Source organism: Engystomops pustulosus, chromosome 6 (assembly GCF_040894005.1).
Source record: "Engystomops pustulosus chromosome 6, aEngPut4.maternal, whole genome shotgun sequence".
NCBI classification, from domain to species: domain Eukaryota; kingdom Metazoa; phylum Chordata; class Amphibia; order Anura; family Leptodactylidae; genus Engystomops; species Engystomops pustulosus.
This window is the reverse complement of record NC_092416.1, coordinates 173,134,057-173,151,643: the sequence shown is the minus strand read 5'-3', so window position 1 is coordinate 173,151,643 and position 17,587 is coordinate 173,134,057. Positions and strand designations below refer to the sequence as shown.

The following is a 17,587-nucleotide window of genomic DNA, read 5'->3' as shown; positions in this document are numbered from 1 at the left end:
ATATCATTACTTTATCTATAATTTACTTCCTTTCTTCCTCCAAAGCCTTCATACCTCATTGCCTTCCTCACAGTCTTCCTTCCTTTCTTTCTACACTCCTTCCACAATCCCTCCCATTTTTCCTCATTCCCTCCCTCCATTCCTTCCTTCCTCACTCTCACTGTTCCTATTTCCTTCTTCCTTCCCCCCCACCATCCCTTTCTACCTTCTTCCTTCCCTCCCTCCCTCCCTCCCTCCCTCCTTCCTTCCTTCCTTCCTTCCTTCCTTCCTTCCTTCCTTCCTTCCTTCCTTCCTTCCTTCTTCCCTACTTCCTTTCCTTCTGTCCTTCCTCTCTTTTACCCTATCCTTTCCTTCCAACTTTAGTTCCCTCTTTGCAACACTTATTTCAGTGCCAATAAAGGGAGGGGGAATTCGGTTTTACCAAATAAATGCATGCAGGGACGAATCAATTACTGATCCAATATTACTTCATCTTAACCACTTCCAGCACCCGAAATGGGAAGATTAACGGAGACATAGGGTGTGGATCAATCCAAGTGAATGTATTTCTGACCCATTCCTTAATGTTTCCTGGTAGTAATTTTTCTATTGTTCAATACCTGATATCTCAAGGTTGGGTGTGAATTGGGTTTTACTGGATAATTTCGATAAATGAGTGCATTTTAGATCCAAGCCAGTTCATTTAAACATTTTACAGCAATTACATTAAATTGGGTGACAATTGGGCTGCATGAAGGAGAAAATACCCAGAACACATGAATTTATATATTATTTATTCATTCTAAATTTGCAACAACAGTTTTCTTCAGCTTCTGAAATGAGGAGACAGGTTGGGGATTGTATAGGGGGAGGTTCAGATCTGTAGAAGAGAATTCTGATCCATTCATTCACTGATCCCTTCATGTTAACCATTCACAGCACTTATATAGTTCAGTACTTGATGGGTTAAGAACCAGGCGGTATATCGGGTTGAATCCAATGAATGATTTCATTCATTGTTACCATCTTGCAACACATGTATTGTTCAGTCCCGGAAATCTGACCATTGAGGGAGAATCCTACTGCATTGTTCAGATAAATCCGATGAATGGATTCTCCATTGTCTGCCTCTACCTGCAGTACAAATCACATTCACATCTTTGGGATATTCCATAGACATTACACACTTTGATCTAACCATGGACTGAATCTCGTAAGGAGTTGCCCAATGGCCACGGATTCGTCATCTGCTCGTACTCCCTCCCTTTTAACCCTTGAATCTTTGGTGTGTATATAAATGCAGAGATGGAAATTTTACATATGATCATGGGGCAATGACACAAGATAAGTATAGGGCATTGACATTAAATGTGCATCATTCGGGCAAGGTTTTCTTCCATACTGCAATCTGAAAAGTGCATCCAATCTGATGCAATTACAGGGAAATAAGATTGTAATGGGGGCAATTACATGGCCACTGAATATGTTGACGCCATACAGGTATAGTAAAATTTAACTTGACACTTAACTGGTTCATTGCGGTTTTGCAGCAAAGCTTAATTTGACACTTTCCACAATATAAACCACTGAAAAAGTCAAGTGAACGTTTGCATTGAACCAGTTAATTGTCAAATCAACCTTTGCAACACCAGTATAAGACAAGAGACCGAAATTTCCTCATTCTACAGAGCGGATCCATAGTCTGAAGCGATCAAACAAGCCGCAGCTTTGTTCCATGATCGATTTCTATTTCAACTCCAAGACTGGACGTCGATTTGCCCCCTGGAATAAACTTTATGATCCGTTCTTATATTTCGGTTTTTGGAAGATTTTTAGTATTCTGTGCCATTCACGTTTGTATTCACTTATCCCTGGAAATCCTTAACCATTGACTGGCAGAATGCACTTTTTCAGTAGAGTAGGATGTGGCTGGACCTTGTCCTGTGTATATGTCTCACTGAGGCTTGTGAAGGTTTGTGGAGCTCATTTCTTGCACCGTTTGTGCCATTCCTCTCCTCGCTAAAGACCCATGGCAGGCATGGAGGGGTTAAAGTCGTGTGTGCCTGTCACAACACAATTATAAAGGAATTCCTTCCTCCCTGTGTGAGGCTGAGCCTCCTCCCTGCACTATATAAGGGGCTGGCACTGCAGCAGGGTAATCACTCAGCGGACAGCTCCTGGTGCTGAACTGAACCTAAAAGCCATCAGTGCTCCAGCACTTCTCATCCTCAAGTAATAGACTTCACTGAAGACCAAGCCATGATCACAGGAGCTTGTTGGAGATGTGTCCTCCTCTCCTTCTTTTTTCTAAGGGGGTCTGCACAGAATTTTGCACAAACGAGGTTTATCTGCACTTCAGTGCCTGTTGACATGGATATGTGCACTTCATCGATGCAGAACAGTGGTCCCACGGAAGACCTGAAGACCACCATCCTACAGCTGAGAGAGACCGTCATCCAGCAAAAAGAGACTATCATGAATCAAAAGGATACTATCAGGGATCTGACGGGCAAACTGGCACGGTGTGAGGGGCAACCAATCCAGGAAATCCCTTCTAATGAACCCAAACTTGGTACCCCAGGTTCCAGGAAAAAAGAGACAGGGACCACCAAAAACACAATGGGGGATTTGTCCAGGACCCCTACAGCTGAGACACTCACTCAGTTGGGGCAGACTCTGCAAAGTCTGAAGACCAGGCTGGAGAACTTGGAGGTAAGTCAATCTCCTATATAAGATATATATGTGGTGGTCTTTGTGCAGTATAAGTGGCATGCAATGGGTGCACTGCCTCGTCTTCACCCACTCCGTCACCTTGATATTTCTATCTGTAATCACTAAATTGTCACTAAAAGGCACTCAATGTCAATAAGCTGGTGACAAGCTGTTTCCTTAAGGTAGTGCTATGTCATTGATGCTTGTAACAATCCACTTACCGACTGCTTGACATTGTCCCCCTTGCAGCAATACAGCAGAGGTAATGCTTCTGCCCAAGCCACCAGCCTTAAAGATTTGCTGCAAACCAAGATAGATGACCTGGAGAAGCAAGTCCTATCCAGGGTGAACAACCTAGAAGAAGGTAAGGTGAACGTGAAGAATGAGACCGAGCTGAGAGGGAAGATTGAGAGTGCTCTGACCTCCCTCCAGCAGAGGATCACAGACTTGGAAAAAGGTGATGAGATAACTTATTTGGGATAGGGATGCCATTGTGGTCACCCCCTCATAGGTTCGCATCATCATCATCATCCACATATAGTCAACCATGGTCTTGGTGGCTTCAGTCAACTAAATAACTGAGGCTCAAGGACAGATGTATGGTGAGACTATTGCATTAGGAGTAAAATGTATTCTTTGTAATGATCCCTGATTACATCACTCACATATGGGGGGATGACAAGTACCATAACCCCCCGATGATGTCAGTTATAGACGAGGACTACAAGTACCACAACCCCTTGATGACATCAATTATAGACGAGGACTACAAGTACCATAACCCCCTGATCATATCAATTATGGACAAGGATTACAAGTACCATAATCCCCTGATAATGTCAGTTATAGATGAAGACTACAAGTACCATAACCCCCTGATTATGTCAGTTATAGACGAGGACTACAAGTACCATAATCCCCTGATTATGTCAGTTATAGATGAGGACTACAAGTACCATAACCCCCGATTACATAATTTATAGACAAGGAATACAAGTACCATAACCCCCTGATGATGTCAGTTTTAGACGAGGACTACAAGTACCATAACCCCCTGATGATGTCAGTTATAGACGAGGAATACAAGTACCATAACCCCCTGATGATGTCAGTTATAGACGAGGACTACACGTACCATAACCCCCTGATTATGTCAGTTATAGACGAGGACTACAAGTACCATAACCCCCTGATGATGTCAGTTATAGGTGAGGACTACAAGTACCATAACCCCCTGATGACATCATTTATAGATAAGGACTGCAAGAACCATAACCCCCTGATGACATCATTTATAGACGAGGACTACAAGTACCATAACCCCTTTTAGTCTGCTAGTCCCATGTTGCATTGTGTTCTCACTGCAGATGTGTGCTCATGTCTAGCTGACCTGTGCAGGATTTAGCTCTCTCAGCATTTCCATCCCCTCAGACCACATCTTGCTTGTGCGAGTCCATTCTAGTCAGTTTCACCACTGAATGCAAACTGAATATTGAACAGTGTTTGCGAATTCTTGCTTTACAGCTCTGTAAGGGCTGCAACTACCCCAAGCCATTGCCCTTTGACTAGTATTAAATGTAACCATGATCGGGTATGCCTCTCTAGCGCCCCCTACTGCTCTTAAGGCAATGACATGGAAGAAGTGATGCTAAGGGTCTGCAATAATTTTATTTTTCAGGCCAAAAGGAGAGCAGACCTGCAGACAAGTTCCAGCTCACCTTCCCTCTGAGGACTAACTACATGTATGCCAAAGTGAAAAAGAGTCTCCCTGAGATGTACGCCTTCACCGTCTGCATGTGGCTCAAATCTAACGCTTCGCCAGGCGTTGGCACCCCGTTTTCTTATGCAGTGCCCGGCCAAGCTAATGAGCTGGTCCTCATCGAGTGGGGGAATAATCCGATGGAAATACTAATAAATGACAAGGTACATAAATATGTATAATTCAATGTAATCTATGATAGAAAGATATAGATAGATATGGATAGATATTAGGTAGATATGAGATGCATAGATAGGAAATAGATAGATATGAGATAGATAGATAGATAGATAGATAGATAGATAGATAGATAATGGCTCTATGGATGAGCTGAAATGTTGCACCTTATTTTGCCATGGGTGAATAAAGATCACCTTTCTACTTACTGGAGTGCTGCCTCATTGCATTTTTTTAGATATTAGATAGATAGATAGATAGATAGATAGATAGATAGATAGATAGGAGATGGATAGATAGATAGATAGATAGATAGGAGATAGATAGAAGATAGGTAGATAGATAGATAGATAGATAGGAGATAGATAGATAGATAGATAGATAGATAGATAGATAGATAGATAGATAGATAGATAGATAGGAGATAGATAGATAGATAGGAGATAGATGGATAGATAGATAGATAGATAGATAGGAAATAGATAGAAGATAGGTAGATAGATAGATAGATAGATAGATAGATAGATAGATAGATAGATAGATAGATAGATAGATAGATAGATAGATAGATAGGAGATAGATAGAAGATAGGTAGATAGATAGATAGATAGATAGATAGATAGATAGATAGATAGGAGATAGATAGAAGATAGGTAGTTAGAAGATAGATAGGATATAGAGAGAATATAGACATAAATAAATAATAGAATATATATAGATATTGATATATAGATGAATACAAAGATAGATGTGAGATGGTTAGATAGATAAAAAGATGATAGATGGATATAGTCTAAATGTGATTGTGCACTTTTGGTACGAAAAAACACTTTTATTTTTTAACTATTGATGTGCTGCCCATTCTTGCAGATAAACCGTAGAAAGCTCAATAGATTGATGGATAGATAGAAGAGAGATAGAGAGAAGGACAAAGAGAGAGAGAGAGAAAGAGATAAATATATGATAGATACATAGATGATCAAATATAGATAGAAAGATAGATATAGATATATAGATAGATAATTTAAAGATAGAATGACTCATTTAAAAAAAATAATTTAACCATAGAGTGATGTCCATTTAGATTGATGGATCGATAGAAAGATATGAGATGGATAGATAGAATAAACAGAAGATAGATAAATAAATATGGGATAGATCTTCATGGATTATATTGTGCAGTGGATACAAATATACACTTGTTATATAAGTATAAATATATTACATTGTGGAACAATGTAACTGCATGTTATTGCTATTACAACTCCATATCTCCACCTACAGGTCATAGGGTGTAATTGTTTTTGTTGGCTGTAAAGCACAAATGTTGGGATGTGGATCTCCCATTTCTGGTTTTATAGTAGCGTATGTTGTATATATTTCTATCAATATCTAGAGCTATATAACATTATCTATCTGTGTGTATTTTATTTACCACCATATTCTAAAATATCAGAGGGTAATCGTAGATAAAGTTGGATAAAGACTCAGACCCATTATCACGGAGCTATAATCCTACAAGTGTTGATCATGAAGGCCAAAATGAATATGTAGTATTCCAGTTAACCCATAGTGGGAAATAAAATTCTCTCCTGACTCCAATCATGGCAGTGGGAATAAATCCCTGGATGATCACCCTATCCCAGGAGTCTAGTTCTTATAACATAGCAGATTCCCCAGAATGTGTAAAGCGCTATGGAATGTGATGGCGCTATATAAATAAAGTTTATTATTTATTATCATATGATATCATTTTTTTTTTTAAGAAAGTCATCTAGGCCCCTCCTGAGCTTGTACATTGTACCGACTGACACAGCAAGGTCCATGGTGTCACTGCTCTTACAGTAAAGAATCCTGTCCATGAGGATGCTCCGTCTATCTTCTAAGTGTAGGGGGCGCCCTCTTTGTCATCATACAATGTGTGAATAGATCTCTATATGACTGCACTGAGCAGAACATCATCTCTTATCATTCAGGTGGCAAAACTGCCCTTTGTGATCAATGATGGTAAATGGCATCACATCTGCATCGCCTGGACCACGAGAGATGGCGTCTGGGAAGCCTATCAGGATGGAGTACTGAGAGGGAACGGAGAAAACCTGGCTCCCTATCACCCTATCAAGCACCAGGGAGTGCTGGTGATCGGTCAGGAGCAGGTAGGTACCACTGACTCATGTCTAAGGAAAAATCCTAAGAAATATCCAGCAGATCCCTCACCACTATAGGGAAGGATTCTTTATAGTAACAGCATGGAACGTCCTTCATTGATCAATGACAGAATTCATACAAGTTTAGACACATATTTAGACTTTTAGCATTGATTCAAGTATCCTATGCAAGAAAGTTTGCAAAATAGTCAAATGGAGATATTTTACCTAATAATAGAAGTCCTCAGGCAGCGCTTATCGCATGCAAACAAAAGAGTGAAACTCTAACCTCTCAGAGCTTTGTGCCCTATAATGGCCGCTAGGGGTAGACCCTGCAGTGCCCCTTTATATACAATGAAACCTATAGGGCATTTGAATACAACTCTTTACTGTAAATGGGACTAAGCTGCAATACCACACACAACCTGTAGACAAGTGTGGCGCTGTTTGTATAAGATCGTTTCTTACAAACCTGAACAAGCAGCTATTACTAAATACAGAGATTCTCCAATATGTTCATATCTATTTTTTAGTCTATAGGTGGCAGTATTTTCTTAATTAATGCAAGTATGTTCAAGGCAGGGCAAATGCTTAAAGGAAATCTACCCTCAAAATCCATGATGATAAACCGGGGAAACTTACTAATAGATCCAGGCACTGAGACTGTGGTAATCTTATTATATGTGTTATCCATGACCTCGTTCCTTCTAAAATCAACTTTTAAAATGAAGCTAATAAACCAGAAGAGCTCTGGGGTGTGTTACCAGAGCCCGTCTTTTTGTTGTAGCTTCACAGGATGTTACACTGTCTCCCCTCCCCCTCCTCCTCCCTCAGCACTTCCTTGCCTGATGTAATCACACACAGTGGTAGGGGAAAGTGCTGCTGCCCAGTGTAACAGTCTATGAAGCTACAACAATGGAGAAGCTCTGGTAACAACCCAGAGCTTTTCAGACTCATTCGCATAATTTAAAAGTTGATTTTAGAAGGAAGGAGGCCATGGATAACAAATATAAGAAGATTATCACGGGGCCTGTATCTTTGAGTAATGTCCCTGGTTTATCATGATGGATTTTGATGGTAGATTTCTTTTTCTTATGTAAAGTATTCATAGAATTAGGGATCCTGCGATCTGACCCCTGTTTGATTCATGTACAGGGCAGACCAGCTTAAAGGGATATTCCCCTTTCACATTGGAGGGCACTTGCACCCTCTTTTCAAACACATAGGATCTAGGAGCCCTGTATTTCCCATTAGTTGGGGGGGTCCCAGAGGTGGAGCTCCCCCTATAGTGCATTTTTGCATATTCTATAGATGCCTTTAACGCTTCTAACTGGAGTCCCCCTTTAAATATCACTCCACACAGAATAATTAGCAGGGAGGACAATAACACGAAACATCACCGCATTGTTTTCTCATTCTTAAAGGACACCCTAGGAGGTGGGTTTGACGCCACCCAGGCTTTCGTGGGAGAACTGGCCCATTTCAATATGTGGGATAGAAAGCTGACGGTGGGCGAAGTCTATAACCTGGCAACGTGCAGCAACAAGGCACTGACTGGTAATGTCATAAGTTGGGCAGAGACCAACATTGAGATCTTTGGTGGCGCCACCAAGTGGACATTCGATGCATGTCGTCAGATCAACTGAACAGATTGGTGGATTTCGTTTCCTAAGCTTCTAAGAGATATCATCAGCGTCATCCTGCACCTGCCTTTCAGACGAGGGCTCATCAGCCACGAGGGTGTCTCATTTTTAAAAAATTTTTTTTCGGTGGGGAAAAAAAAAAAACTATCGCAGATCTGTTCACTTCTTTTAACCCATTCAGCCACACATTGCATCTCGGAGCGAACCTTCATTGTTTCGTAGGACGGGCACGCAGGGGCATATATTTCGGTCGGAGAGAGGATCCTTTGTATCTTGTTTCTAGGGAGAGATTTTTACTTTCGGAAGGGTTTGGTTTTCACATTGCCAACTGGGTTTAACCTCTTAGCTGCTGGAGGGACCTGCACTGTGTTCTAGGTCCCCAGTGACTCCAGCAGGGACGGGGTTAATCTTGAGTGCCTTGCGCTGGTTACCGATATTCAGCACATTTTTGGGGTTCGGTTTGTTTGTTTTGTTTTTTTTCCCATCTTTTTTTCCGACTCCTCTTCTCTTTATACATGGTTCTAGATGTTTGTTATGCCGTCTCCAGCTCTTTGCGTTTTTTTTTTTTTTTTTCTGATTGCTGTCAGTGAATAGCTTCACGCAGTCAGGGTTATGGGAACCGACTAACTCCAGCAGATTCTATGAGCATGGCAGACAATACAGCAGCCCCTCCACTGGAGGAGGGGGGGCGCCGACACTCACCGTAGCATCTCGTATTTTTAGAGGGAATATCTCGACTTTGTAAATATTTCATTTTTTTTGGAGCCAATGACGTTTTGCTTGTTTTTTGCGTTCCTCTTGTCTGCATGACCGACCTCCTTGCATTTCCCCTCCCCCCACCTTTTACCGACGCGTTTTCCGGTCTATGATAATTTCTGGAAAAATTTAGGGTTGATACATCACGAGCTTCGCAAAGGACATTTACGAGATTTGATAACGTCACAGATTTGTTATGAGGAATCGTAAACTTTTCCAGATATTGGTTCGAATATATTTTAACCCTTTGTATAAAAAAAAAAAAAGAAAAAAGAAAAAATTGCAAAAAAAGAATAAGAAGAAGTGTAACTTTCATACACCAGGGTTACTGAGTTCTCTTTCGATGCACTTTCATTACCAGCCATGATGAGGGTTACTTTTCCCCCAGGCAAATATTCATCTTAAAATATATCTAGGGCTCAAGAAGAGGAGAGGTCTAGCAAGATGCCCCCTGTATGTGTGTGTGTGAGGTCTATAATGATAGAATGGCTGCTTTATTTCAGTGGCGCCACACCCAGCCGCAGGATGCAGAAGGTATTACAGCTCTGCTTATGGGAATAGGACTAGGCTGCAATATTCTGGACAGGTCTGGCGCTGATTCTGAAAGAAAGCAGCCATCAGTTTTCTATCCTTAATAGGGCTGGACCTGTGTAAGCCGAGCTACAGGGAGCATGTTATATATCTGCGCTGTGAGCTTACACATGGTACAATCTTTAGGTAGCATGTTATGGAGCAGGAGGAGCTGAGCAGATTGTACATAGTGTCCTATCTGCAGACAGCATGTTATAGAGCAGGAGGAGCTGAGCAGATTGTACATAGTGTCCTATCTGCAGGCCATATCCATTCCCCTCTCTACTAACTTCTCTGTAGCTTTCTTGCCACTTTCTCTGTGCATCTTCTGCTGGGAATTATAGAGCCACATCTTGCCATAGCTTGTCCTGCAGGGGGACCATGCCTTAAAGGAATTTAAGGGGAAAAAATAGATTTTTGCTTTAAATATGTAAGTGGGAAACAGAGTAGATGGGAGGAGGGTTCGGTCTATGGGCAGAGTGACACAAGGGAGGTACACAGAGGAGAGGAGGGGGTACCATAGCCATAGCCAAAGCTGATTCATCTCTTTAAGAACAGGGAGCGATGATGTGATGCTCCAGACAGTTCTCCTCTCCTTTCTAGATATATGTAAATTAGATTCATTCAACCAAACCGAGGGGCAAGAGACTCCAAAAAAGTCCTGTTATACCCAGGGGTGAACTTGAATTATTTGATTATTTTAGTACATAGGTTCTTCATGCAGTGTCTCACACCCACGCTGACATCTTGTGCGAAGGATTTGACACTATTTTTAAGTGTCAAGTTCTGCTTTGTAACAGATGACTGCTCCCCTGACGCTGATCCCAACTTTCTGCAGATAGCGCCGCCTGAGGCGAGAGGCTCAACTCGCCTCACAGCTGGCGCACCCCTGGTTATGCCTTCAAGAGGGCTCCCCGGTTTGGCTGACATGAACTAATTTGCATACTTTCTTTTCCCATGATGCACTGCCTAAAAAAGGCTGTATAAACTCATTTGGTTTCTTTCATGAGATCCTGTGCCCCCTCTAAAATATTACAGGGGATGTCTTTATTTGGGAGGAGGGATCCAAAGGGTTATTGGGAAGGGGGACAACTTAGTCTGGAGCCTATTCCCCCCTCTATGGCACCTCAACTCCCACTTATGTATATACCCTTGAAGCTGCTGTAGAGGAGACAATAGCGCCCTCCTCTGTCCATGTAGCCACAGACAATCCCTAAAGACTAAAGATGTCAAGCGCAGAGTTTTCTCCTTGTTGTATTTCAGACTTGCACTGAAGCTAATACGCCTCTCTCAGGTACGCGCCATTTTAGGATGGATACTGTTTGAACGACAGTGTATTTTTGCCTAATTACTGTGTAAACCCCCCTTGCCCCCCCCCCCCAAAACAAGGCCATACTTTCTGATGTAGCTATCGGGGGGGTCGTCCCCGTATATTGCCTCCGGCGGGTGTGATGCCGTCTCTAGCCTTCCTCATTTTGATAACTCAGTGTTCTGTATCAGATTCTAAAAGGAAATTTATTATATGTCATGTTGTATACAAAAAAAATAAAAGGATCTATACATAAATATATATATATATATAGTATATATGGAAAAGGTGCATTCTGATGAGTTCAGATTTGGGCTACCCTCCCTCAAATTGTATAAAATGAGAGAAATATATAGAAAAAAGCACTTATTTTCACAGAATTTCTATGTTTTCTATTGCTTGTGTATACTATTCGGTATTGGACTGTAATCATATCAAGTCTTATCGAGTTTTGACTTATCGTCAAAATTGAGTATGATTCCCTTCTAAAGCAGTAGTCTGCAACTAGCGCATCATGTACGCCGCTAAAAATTTCTTCTCCCAACGCGTGCTTGTTGCGAACTGCTGATTCTGGGTGAGAAATATACAATGGGGGACATTTATAAGAAGTGTCTGAGGTAAAACTGTTGGCAACCAATCAGAGCTCAGCTTTTATCTCCCCACAGCTGTTTATAAAATTAAAGGTGAGCTCTGATTGGTTATCTTGGGTAACTAGCACAGTTTTACCTCAGACACTTCTTATAGATGTCCACCAATGTGCTATGAGTTAGGCTCTGATTGGCTGGAACAGAGTATTTAAGGAAATTCTATTTATAACCCTGTGACGCAGCATCGGACTTGACTCCAAATTAGGTTGTCTTCTACTAGGGGGGCTTCCAGCATTGGGCTACACCCTGGGAGGCAGTGGCGTAACTAGAAGCTGATGGGCCCCAGTGCAAAGTCTATGCCAGGCCCCCGACTTTAATGTTTGGTTTATAGTAATAGTCTTCTCATATGGGAAAGTGACACCATAAGGGCCCCCTAAACCTCTTGGGCCCATGTGCGACCGCAACCTCTGCACCCCTTCAAGTTACGCCCCTGCCGGGAGGACCCTCTGGTGCTGGTGGGCCAGTCTGACAATGCTGTGACGTCTCCTAAAATGGAAGCTGCTGCATTTTCATGGTCTAAAAATAAAAAAGAATTACTAATAAACCATTCAGATTTCTGCAGGGGCGATGCGGTTTTATCTGGTGTCCATTATTGTGCCCATATTCCAAGTTTGGGTCCCCCCTTTACATTCAGTTTTATGTATACTCTTATATATGACCCAGGCCATTGTCATCCATCCTAATGCTTTCTACAACGGTGCTACATCCACCAAGAATATGGGCATTTAGTTCTACAACCCCAGTTTTCATCCGCTTTTGGATACACATCACTGCTATGCATTTTTATGAGAAACATAGCAAATCCACTCCGCGCATTACAAGGGCAACCAATAGCACTTCAGTATCAAATGAATCTACCACCAGGATGAAGGACTGCAAACCAAGCACACTGACAAACTGGTGTGTGCCCCCTCTGGCAGGATCCGCTCTTCTTTTAGCTTCTTATGTGCTTGTTTTTACAAAAAAAATGCTTTTAAAATTATGCAAATGAGTCTAAAGGGCTCCAGGGCACAATTAACAGCTATGGAGCCTGGAGTGCCTCGAGCTCATTAGCATAATTTTATAGCCTTTTTTTGTAAAAACAAGGGCATAGGAAGCTAAAAGAAGAGCAGATCCTGCCAGAGGGGGCACACATCAGCATGTCAATGTGCTTGATTTACAATCCTTCATCCTGGTGGTAGATTCCTTTTAAAATTATTTAACTGACCCCCATAGGGTCCCATTTTGTAGATTTCTTATCACACTGTATAGTAGTAATGGACAACGGAACATTTGTAGCCATTTTGTAGCCAATGGTGTGTAACAAATATGCTATTAAAGGGAACCCTCCAGTTTCTCATGTTATAGAAGAGGAAGGGCTGCTGCTTCAGCGCCCCTTTAAATCCTTCCATAAGCAGATAGTAGACACCAGGATATCCAGACAATGGAGAGAACCTTGTGTATCCCTCTGCCCGCTCAGTAAGATTTCTTATCACACTGTATAGTAGTAATGGACAACGGAACATTTGTAGCCATTTTGTAGCCAATGGTGTGTAACAAATATGCTATTAAAGGGAACCCTCCAGTTTCTCATGTTATAGAAGAGGAAGGGCTGAGCAGAATAATTTACCAGAATAACTTGTAATATATTGATTGAAATATCCGCTTTTCTGCGCTTAGGAGTCCAGTGGGCGGGTTTTAATGAATAATTTACTCTAAATCGCTGAATACGACTGCCCACCAGACTTCTAATCCTAGAATAAGCAGATATGTAAAATTAGTAAATGACAAGTTATGCTTAATTTTCTATATCAATCTTATACGCTCTCCCTACTCTATAACATGGGTCTAGTAGGTCAGATTGCGGGATCCCTTTAATAGCTTATGTAACATGGATGAAAAGTCTGGGTTGTGATGACGACAGATGTCTGATTATATATCTAATGCTGTTACATAAGTATTTTCCATAATACTTGACCTTCTGCTGCTGCTTCAGCGCCCCTTTAAATCCTTCCATAAGCAGATAGTAGACACCAGGATATCCAGACAATGGAGAGAACCTTGTGTATCCCTCTGCCCGCTCAGTAAGATTTCTTATCACACTGTATAGTAGTAATGGACAACGGAACAAAGTCCAAGCGCAAAAAAAACACATTTTTATTCACTGTAAATTTTACTTATTTACCGTAATACTGTTCCCCCTACAGTATCCAATGGATGCTCCCAAATTTTTGGAGTATTCCATTTGTTTTTTGCAGACCAAAGCTGTAATTTTTCCCTATATTGAACCTCAGTGTCACCCCCCCCCCATATTCTCTATATCTCCTTTGTATTTTCGGATTTTATGGGCCACCTATGACCTTTATTTATATTGTTTATGTTCCTTTTCCCCTTTCATTCTGCTTTTATGTTTGATTTCACTGCTGAAATTGTTGACTTTATTTTTACACAATAAAAAAAAGAGAAGAAGCAATCTGAATTCACGACTTGTTTTTTTTTTTTTTTTTGGGGAGGGGGGACCTATCAATCAAAAGAAAATGTGAACACAGACGGTCACAATTTTCGCCAGTTATTATTCAATGTGCTTTTTGTTTTCTGAACTACTATCAATTTTGACTATATAATTTTTTTTTTATATTTTCATGTAAAGAGCTGTGTGGGGGCTTGTTTTTTGCATTAAAAAAAATTGCACTTCATAGTGATGGTATTAAATATTTCATGCCGTGTACTGGGAATTGAGAAAAAAATTCCAAATGCAGGGAAATTGGTAAAAAAATACATTTGCAGCATTTTCTTGTGGGCTTGGATTTTACAGTTTTCACTGTGCACCCCAAATGACATGTCTACTTTATTCTTTGGTTCGGTACGATCACAAAAAAACAAATTTATATAGGTTTTTATGATGATTTTATAAATTTACAAAAATTCAAATCGTCGGGTTAAACGCCGGGAATAACCATTATTATATTTTGAAAGGTTGGACATTATTTTGGGACATGTTTTTGAATCTGACTTTTTATTTATATTTATATTAGTTCTAGGGGTTGATTAGAATTTTTAGGTTTTATTCATTTATTTTTAACTTTTAAAAAAATGTATTTTACTATTTTTAAGACCCCCTAGGGTACTTTAAACCTAGGTTGTCTGATTGATCCTACCATTTGCTGCAGTATGGCCACTTCCACATTGTAACAAATGATCAGCTGCTATAAAGCCTCAGGTCTTACAAAGACACAAGTTTGTCATAGGCACATATCATCGCTCCCCGATGATGTCACAGGGAGGGACAATCAGAGCCAACATAGCGGCGCCCACACGGTGGAAGCATTTTACCGCAGCTAGCAGCTTTGCCAGCGTCAATCTTAGGGTGTTACCAGTGGGTGTTTGCTGCAATATGCAGCAAACACTCACCGTGTAGGGAGAGGCCTCAGCCTCAATGTGACATCTAGCAAACAAAAGTTAATCATAAGAATTGAGGAGCAGCCATTAGGAAGATTTCAGAAGAAAAGAGAAACAGCGTTGTCCAGCTCATCAATTGTGATCTCTTGTGCAAGAAAATTTACAAACCGGATCATGTAAGTGTCATGACAGATGTAAAGAAACGAAATGAAGTTTGTCCATACATTTCAGAACCAAGAGGTGGACATCCGATGAAAATATCAACACATTGGTTGATCACAAGGTGTAAACGTTCTGACAGTGGAGTTGGTTCATAAGCTCCCATGAGCGTTATGGGAACTTATCTGCGAGAGCGGAGAAAGGTAAGTATCATGGTTACCCTAGCCCAATGCTGCCTCCTGATTAGCAAAGCATAGAAGCAGGGAGATGGTCCGGATAACTCAAGGTCATGTGCCTCACACCCCTGGTCTACATAATTGTGTGTTTACCATTATTTTGTAGACATTCTTAAAGCTTTAGTGGATGGTGAGAGATGGAGCTTAAAATGCAAAAACTCAGAACATTGGGGCTCATTTACTTACCCGGTCCAGCCACGGTCCTGCGGCGCGTTGTCCGACGAGGTTTCGGGTCTGCCGGGATTCACTAAGGTCGTGCGCCTGAGTTCTGCCGGAGTTCACCTGCTTCTTCCTGGTGCATGTGAGTGCGTATCTTGAGACACAAATCGTTTTTAAATTCTGCGTTTTTTCCGAATCCGCTGGGTTGTCCGACGGCCACGCCCCCTGATTTCTGTCACGTGAAAGCCGGCGCCGATGCGCCACAATCCGATCACGTGCGGCAAAAACCCGGGGCAATTCAGCGCAAATCGGGAATATTCGGGAAAACCCGACGGAATCGCAGCCGCAGGACCCTTAGTAAATGTGCACCATTGTTTCCCCTTTTGCTTTTTACCGTACATCGGGGGCACCATAGTTGACAGACAGAGAAACGGCGTAAAACTACAGATGTTCCATTATTCCTGTCGTTTTGTGTACTCAGCTCCTATGTACACCTATGTGTAGGCAGAGGGATTACTGTAAGATTTGACTCCTGGGTCAGATTACAGAAAAAGACTATTGTTTACTCTGTGATCCGGAGCCGTGGTGGTCAGCGGTTCTGTACTGGAGCTGTATACACAAAACGGCAGATAATATTTGCAAAGTTGCTTGATATCGGTTTTTTTTGCTTGTATTAGAGCCCCATTATGGTGGTGTCTGTGTCTTTCATCTAAGCAAGACCTTCCCGGCGACCACAGAAAAGGTTCTGTAATATTGTTAGTGCTTTCCTAGAACAAGAAATATCCCCGCGGACAATTCTATGAGAAGTTTCATTTAGAAGCTTCTTGAACTCCGCGGTCTATCCGCTTTCATCGCCCTTCAGGTCACATGGATTCTAAGATGGATTCTGGCTTTACACAGTGACATAACATCCAGTCTTAATTATTCTTAGAAAGACTTATTTTTTCCGTATGACCTTGCACAGTGTCTCAGGGGACTGGTGCTAGAATTTTTTCATTCTGACACTCGCCGCGTTTATGTAACGCAAGAGCAGCGGCCTCATTCATGACTCTAACAGCACAGAGAATGGAAGGTTAGATAAGACCCCAATACCCTGGATAATGATGGGGGGAGATAGATAGATAGATAGATAGATAGATAGATAGATAAATCCTTTTTTAGATAGATAGAGAGATAGATAGATATGAGATAGAGAGATAGATAGATAGATAAATCCTTTTTTAAGATAGATAGAGAGATAGATAAATAAATATGAGATAGATATGAGATAGATATGAAATAGAGAGATAGATAGATAAATCCTTTTTTAGATAGATAGATAGATAGATAGATAGATATGAGATAGATAGATAGATAGATAGATAGATAGATAGATAGATAGATATGAGATAGATAGATAGATAGATAGATAGGAGATAGATATGAGATAGATAGATATGAAACAGATAAATAGATATGAGATAGATAAATATGAGATTGATATGAGATAGATAGATAGATATGAGATAGATAGATAGATAAATAGATATGAGATAGATAGATAGATATGAGATAGATAGATAGATAGATAGATAGATAGATATGAGATAGATAGATAGATAGATATGAGATGGATAGATATGAGATAGATAGATATGAGATAGAGAGATAGATAGATATGAGATAGATATGAGATAGATATATAGATAGATAGAGAGATAGATAAATATGAGATAGATATATAGATATGAGATAGATAGATAGATAGATAGATAGATATGAGATAGATAGATAGATAGATATGAGATAGATAGATAAATAGATATGAGATAGATAGATAGATATGAGATAGATAGATATGAGATAGAGAGATAGATAGATATGAGATAGATATATAGATAGATAGAGAGATAGATAAATATGAGATAGATATATAGATATGAGATAGATAGATAGATAGATAGATAGATAGATAGA

General features: G+C 40.7%; 1 protein-coding gene across 2 annotated transcripts; it reads left to right on the top strand.

The window, feature by feature from the left end:
• Nucleotides 1-2,025: 2,025 nt before the first annotated feature.
• NPTX1 (neuronal pentraxin 1) lies at nucleotides 2,026-14,151 on the top strand. 2 transcript variants are annotated; one of them, XM_072112475.1, is made up of 5 exons: nucleotides 2,026-2,691; nucleotides 2,941-3,055; nucleotides 4,370-4,614; nucleotides 6,604-6,783; nucleotides 8,199-14,151. In XM_072112475.1, exons 1-5 carry the CDS (start codon nucleotides 2,239-2,241, stop codon nucleotides 8,418-8,420), a joined length of 1,215 nt encoding a protein of 404 aa, XP_071968576.1. In that variant the 5' UTR covers nucleotides 2,026-2,238; the 3' UTR covers nucleotides 8,421-14,151. The 2 variants fall into 2 exon arrangements, with proteins under 2 accessions (XP_071968576.1, XP_071968575.1); XM_072112474.1 differs by having other exon boundaries at nucleotides 2,107-2,691; nucleotides 2,941-3,148.
• Nucleotides 14,152-17,587: the final 3,436 nt, after the last annotated feature.

Excerpts from the sequence above, each read along its gene's own strand:
- NPTX1 (XM_072112474.1), top strand. The coding sequence starts at position 2,239 with ATGATCACAGGAGCTTGTTGGAGATGTGTCCTCCTCTCCTTCTTTTTT. Across the intron at positions 2,692-2,940 it reads CCAGGCTGGAGAACTTGGAG|CAATACAGCAGAGGTAATGC; the intron begins GTAAGTCAATCT and ends TCCCCCTTGCAG. Across the intron at positions 3,149-4,369 it reads GATCACAGACTTGGAAAAAG|GCCAAAAGGAGAGCAGACCT; the intron begins GTGATGAGATAA and ends TTTATTTTTCAG.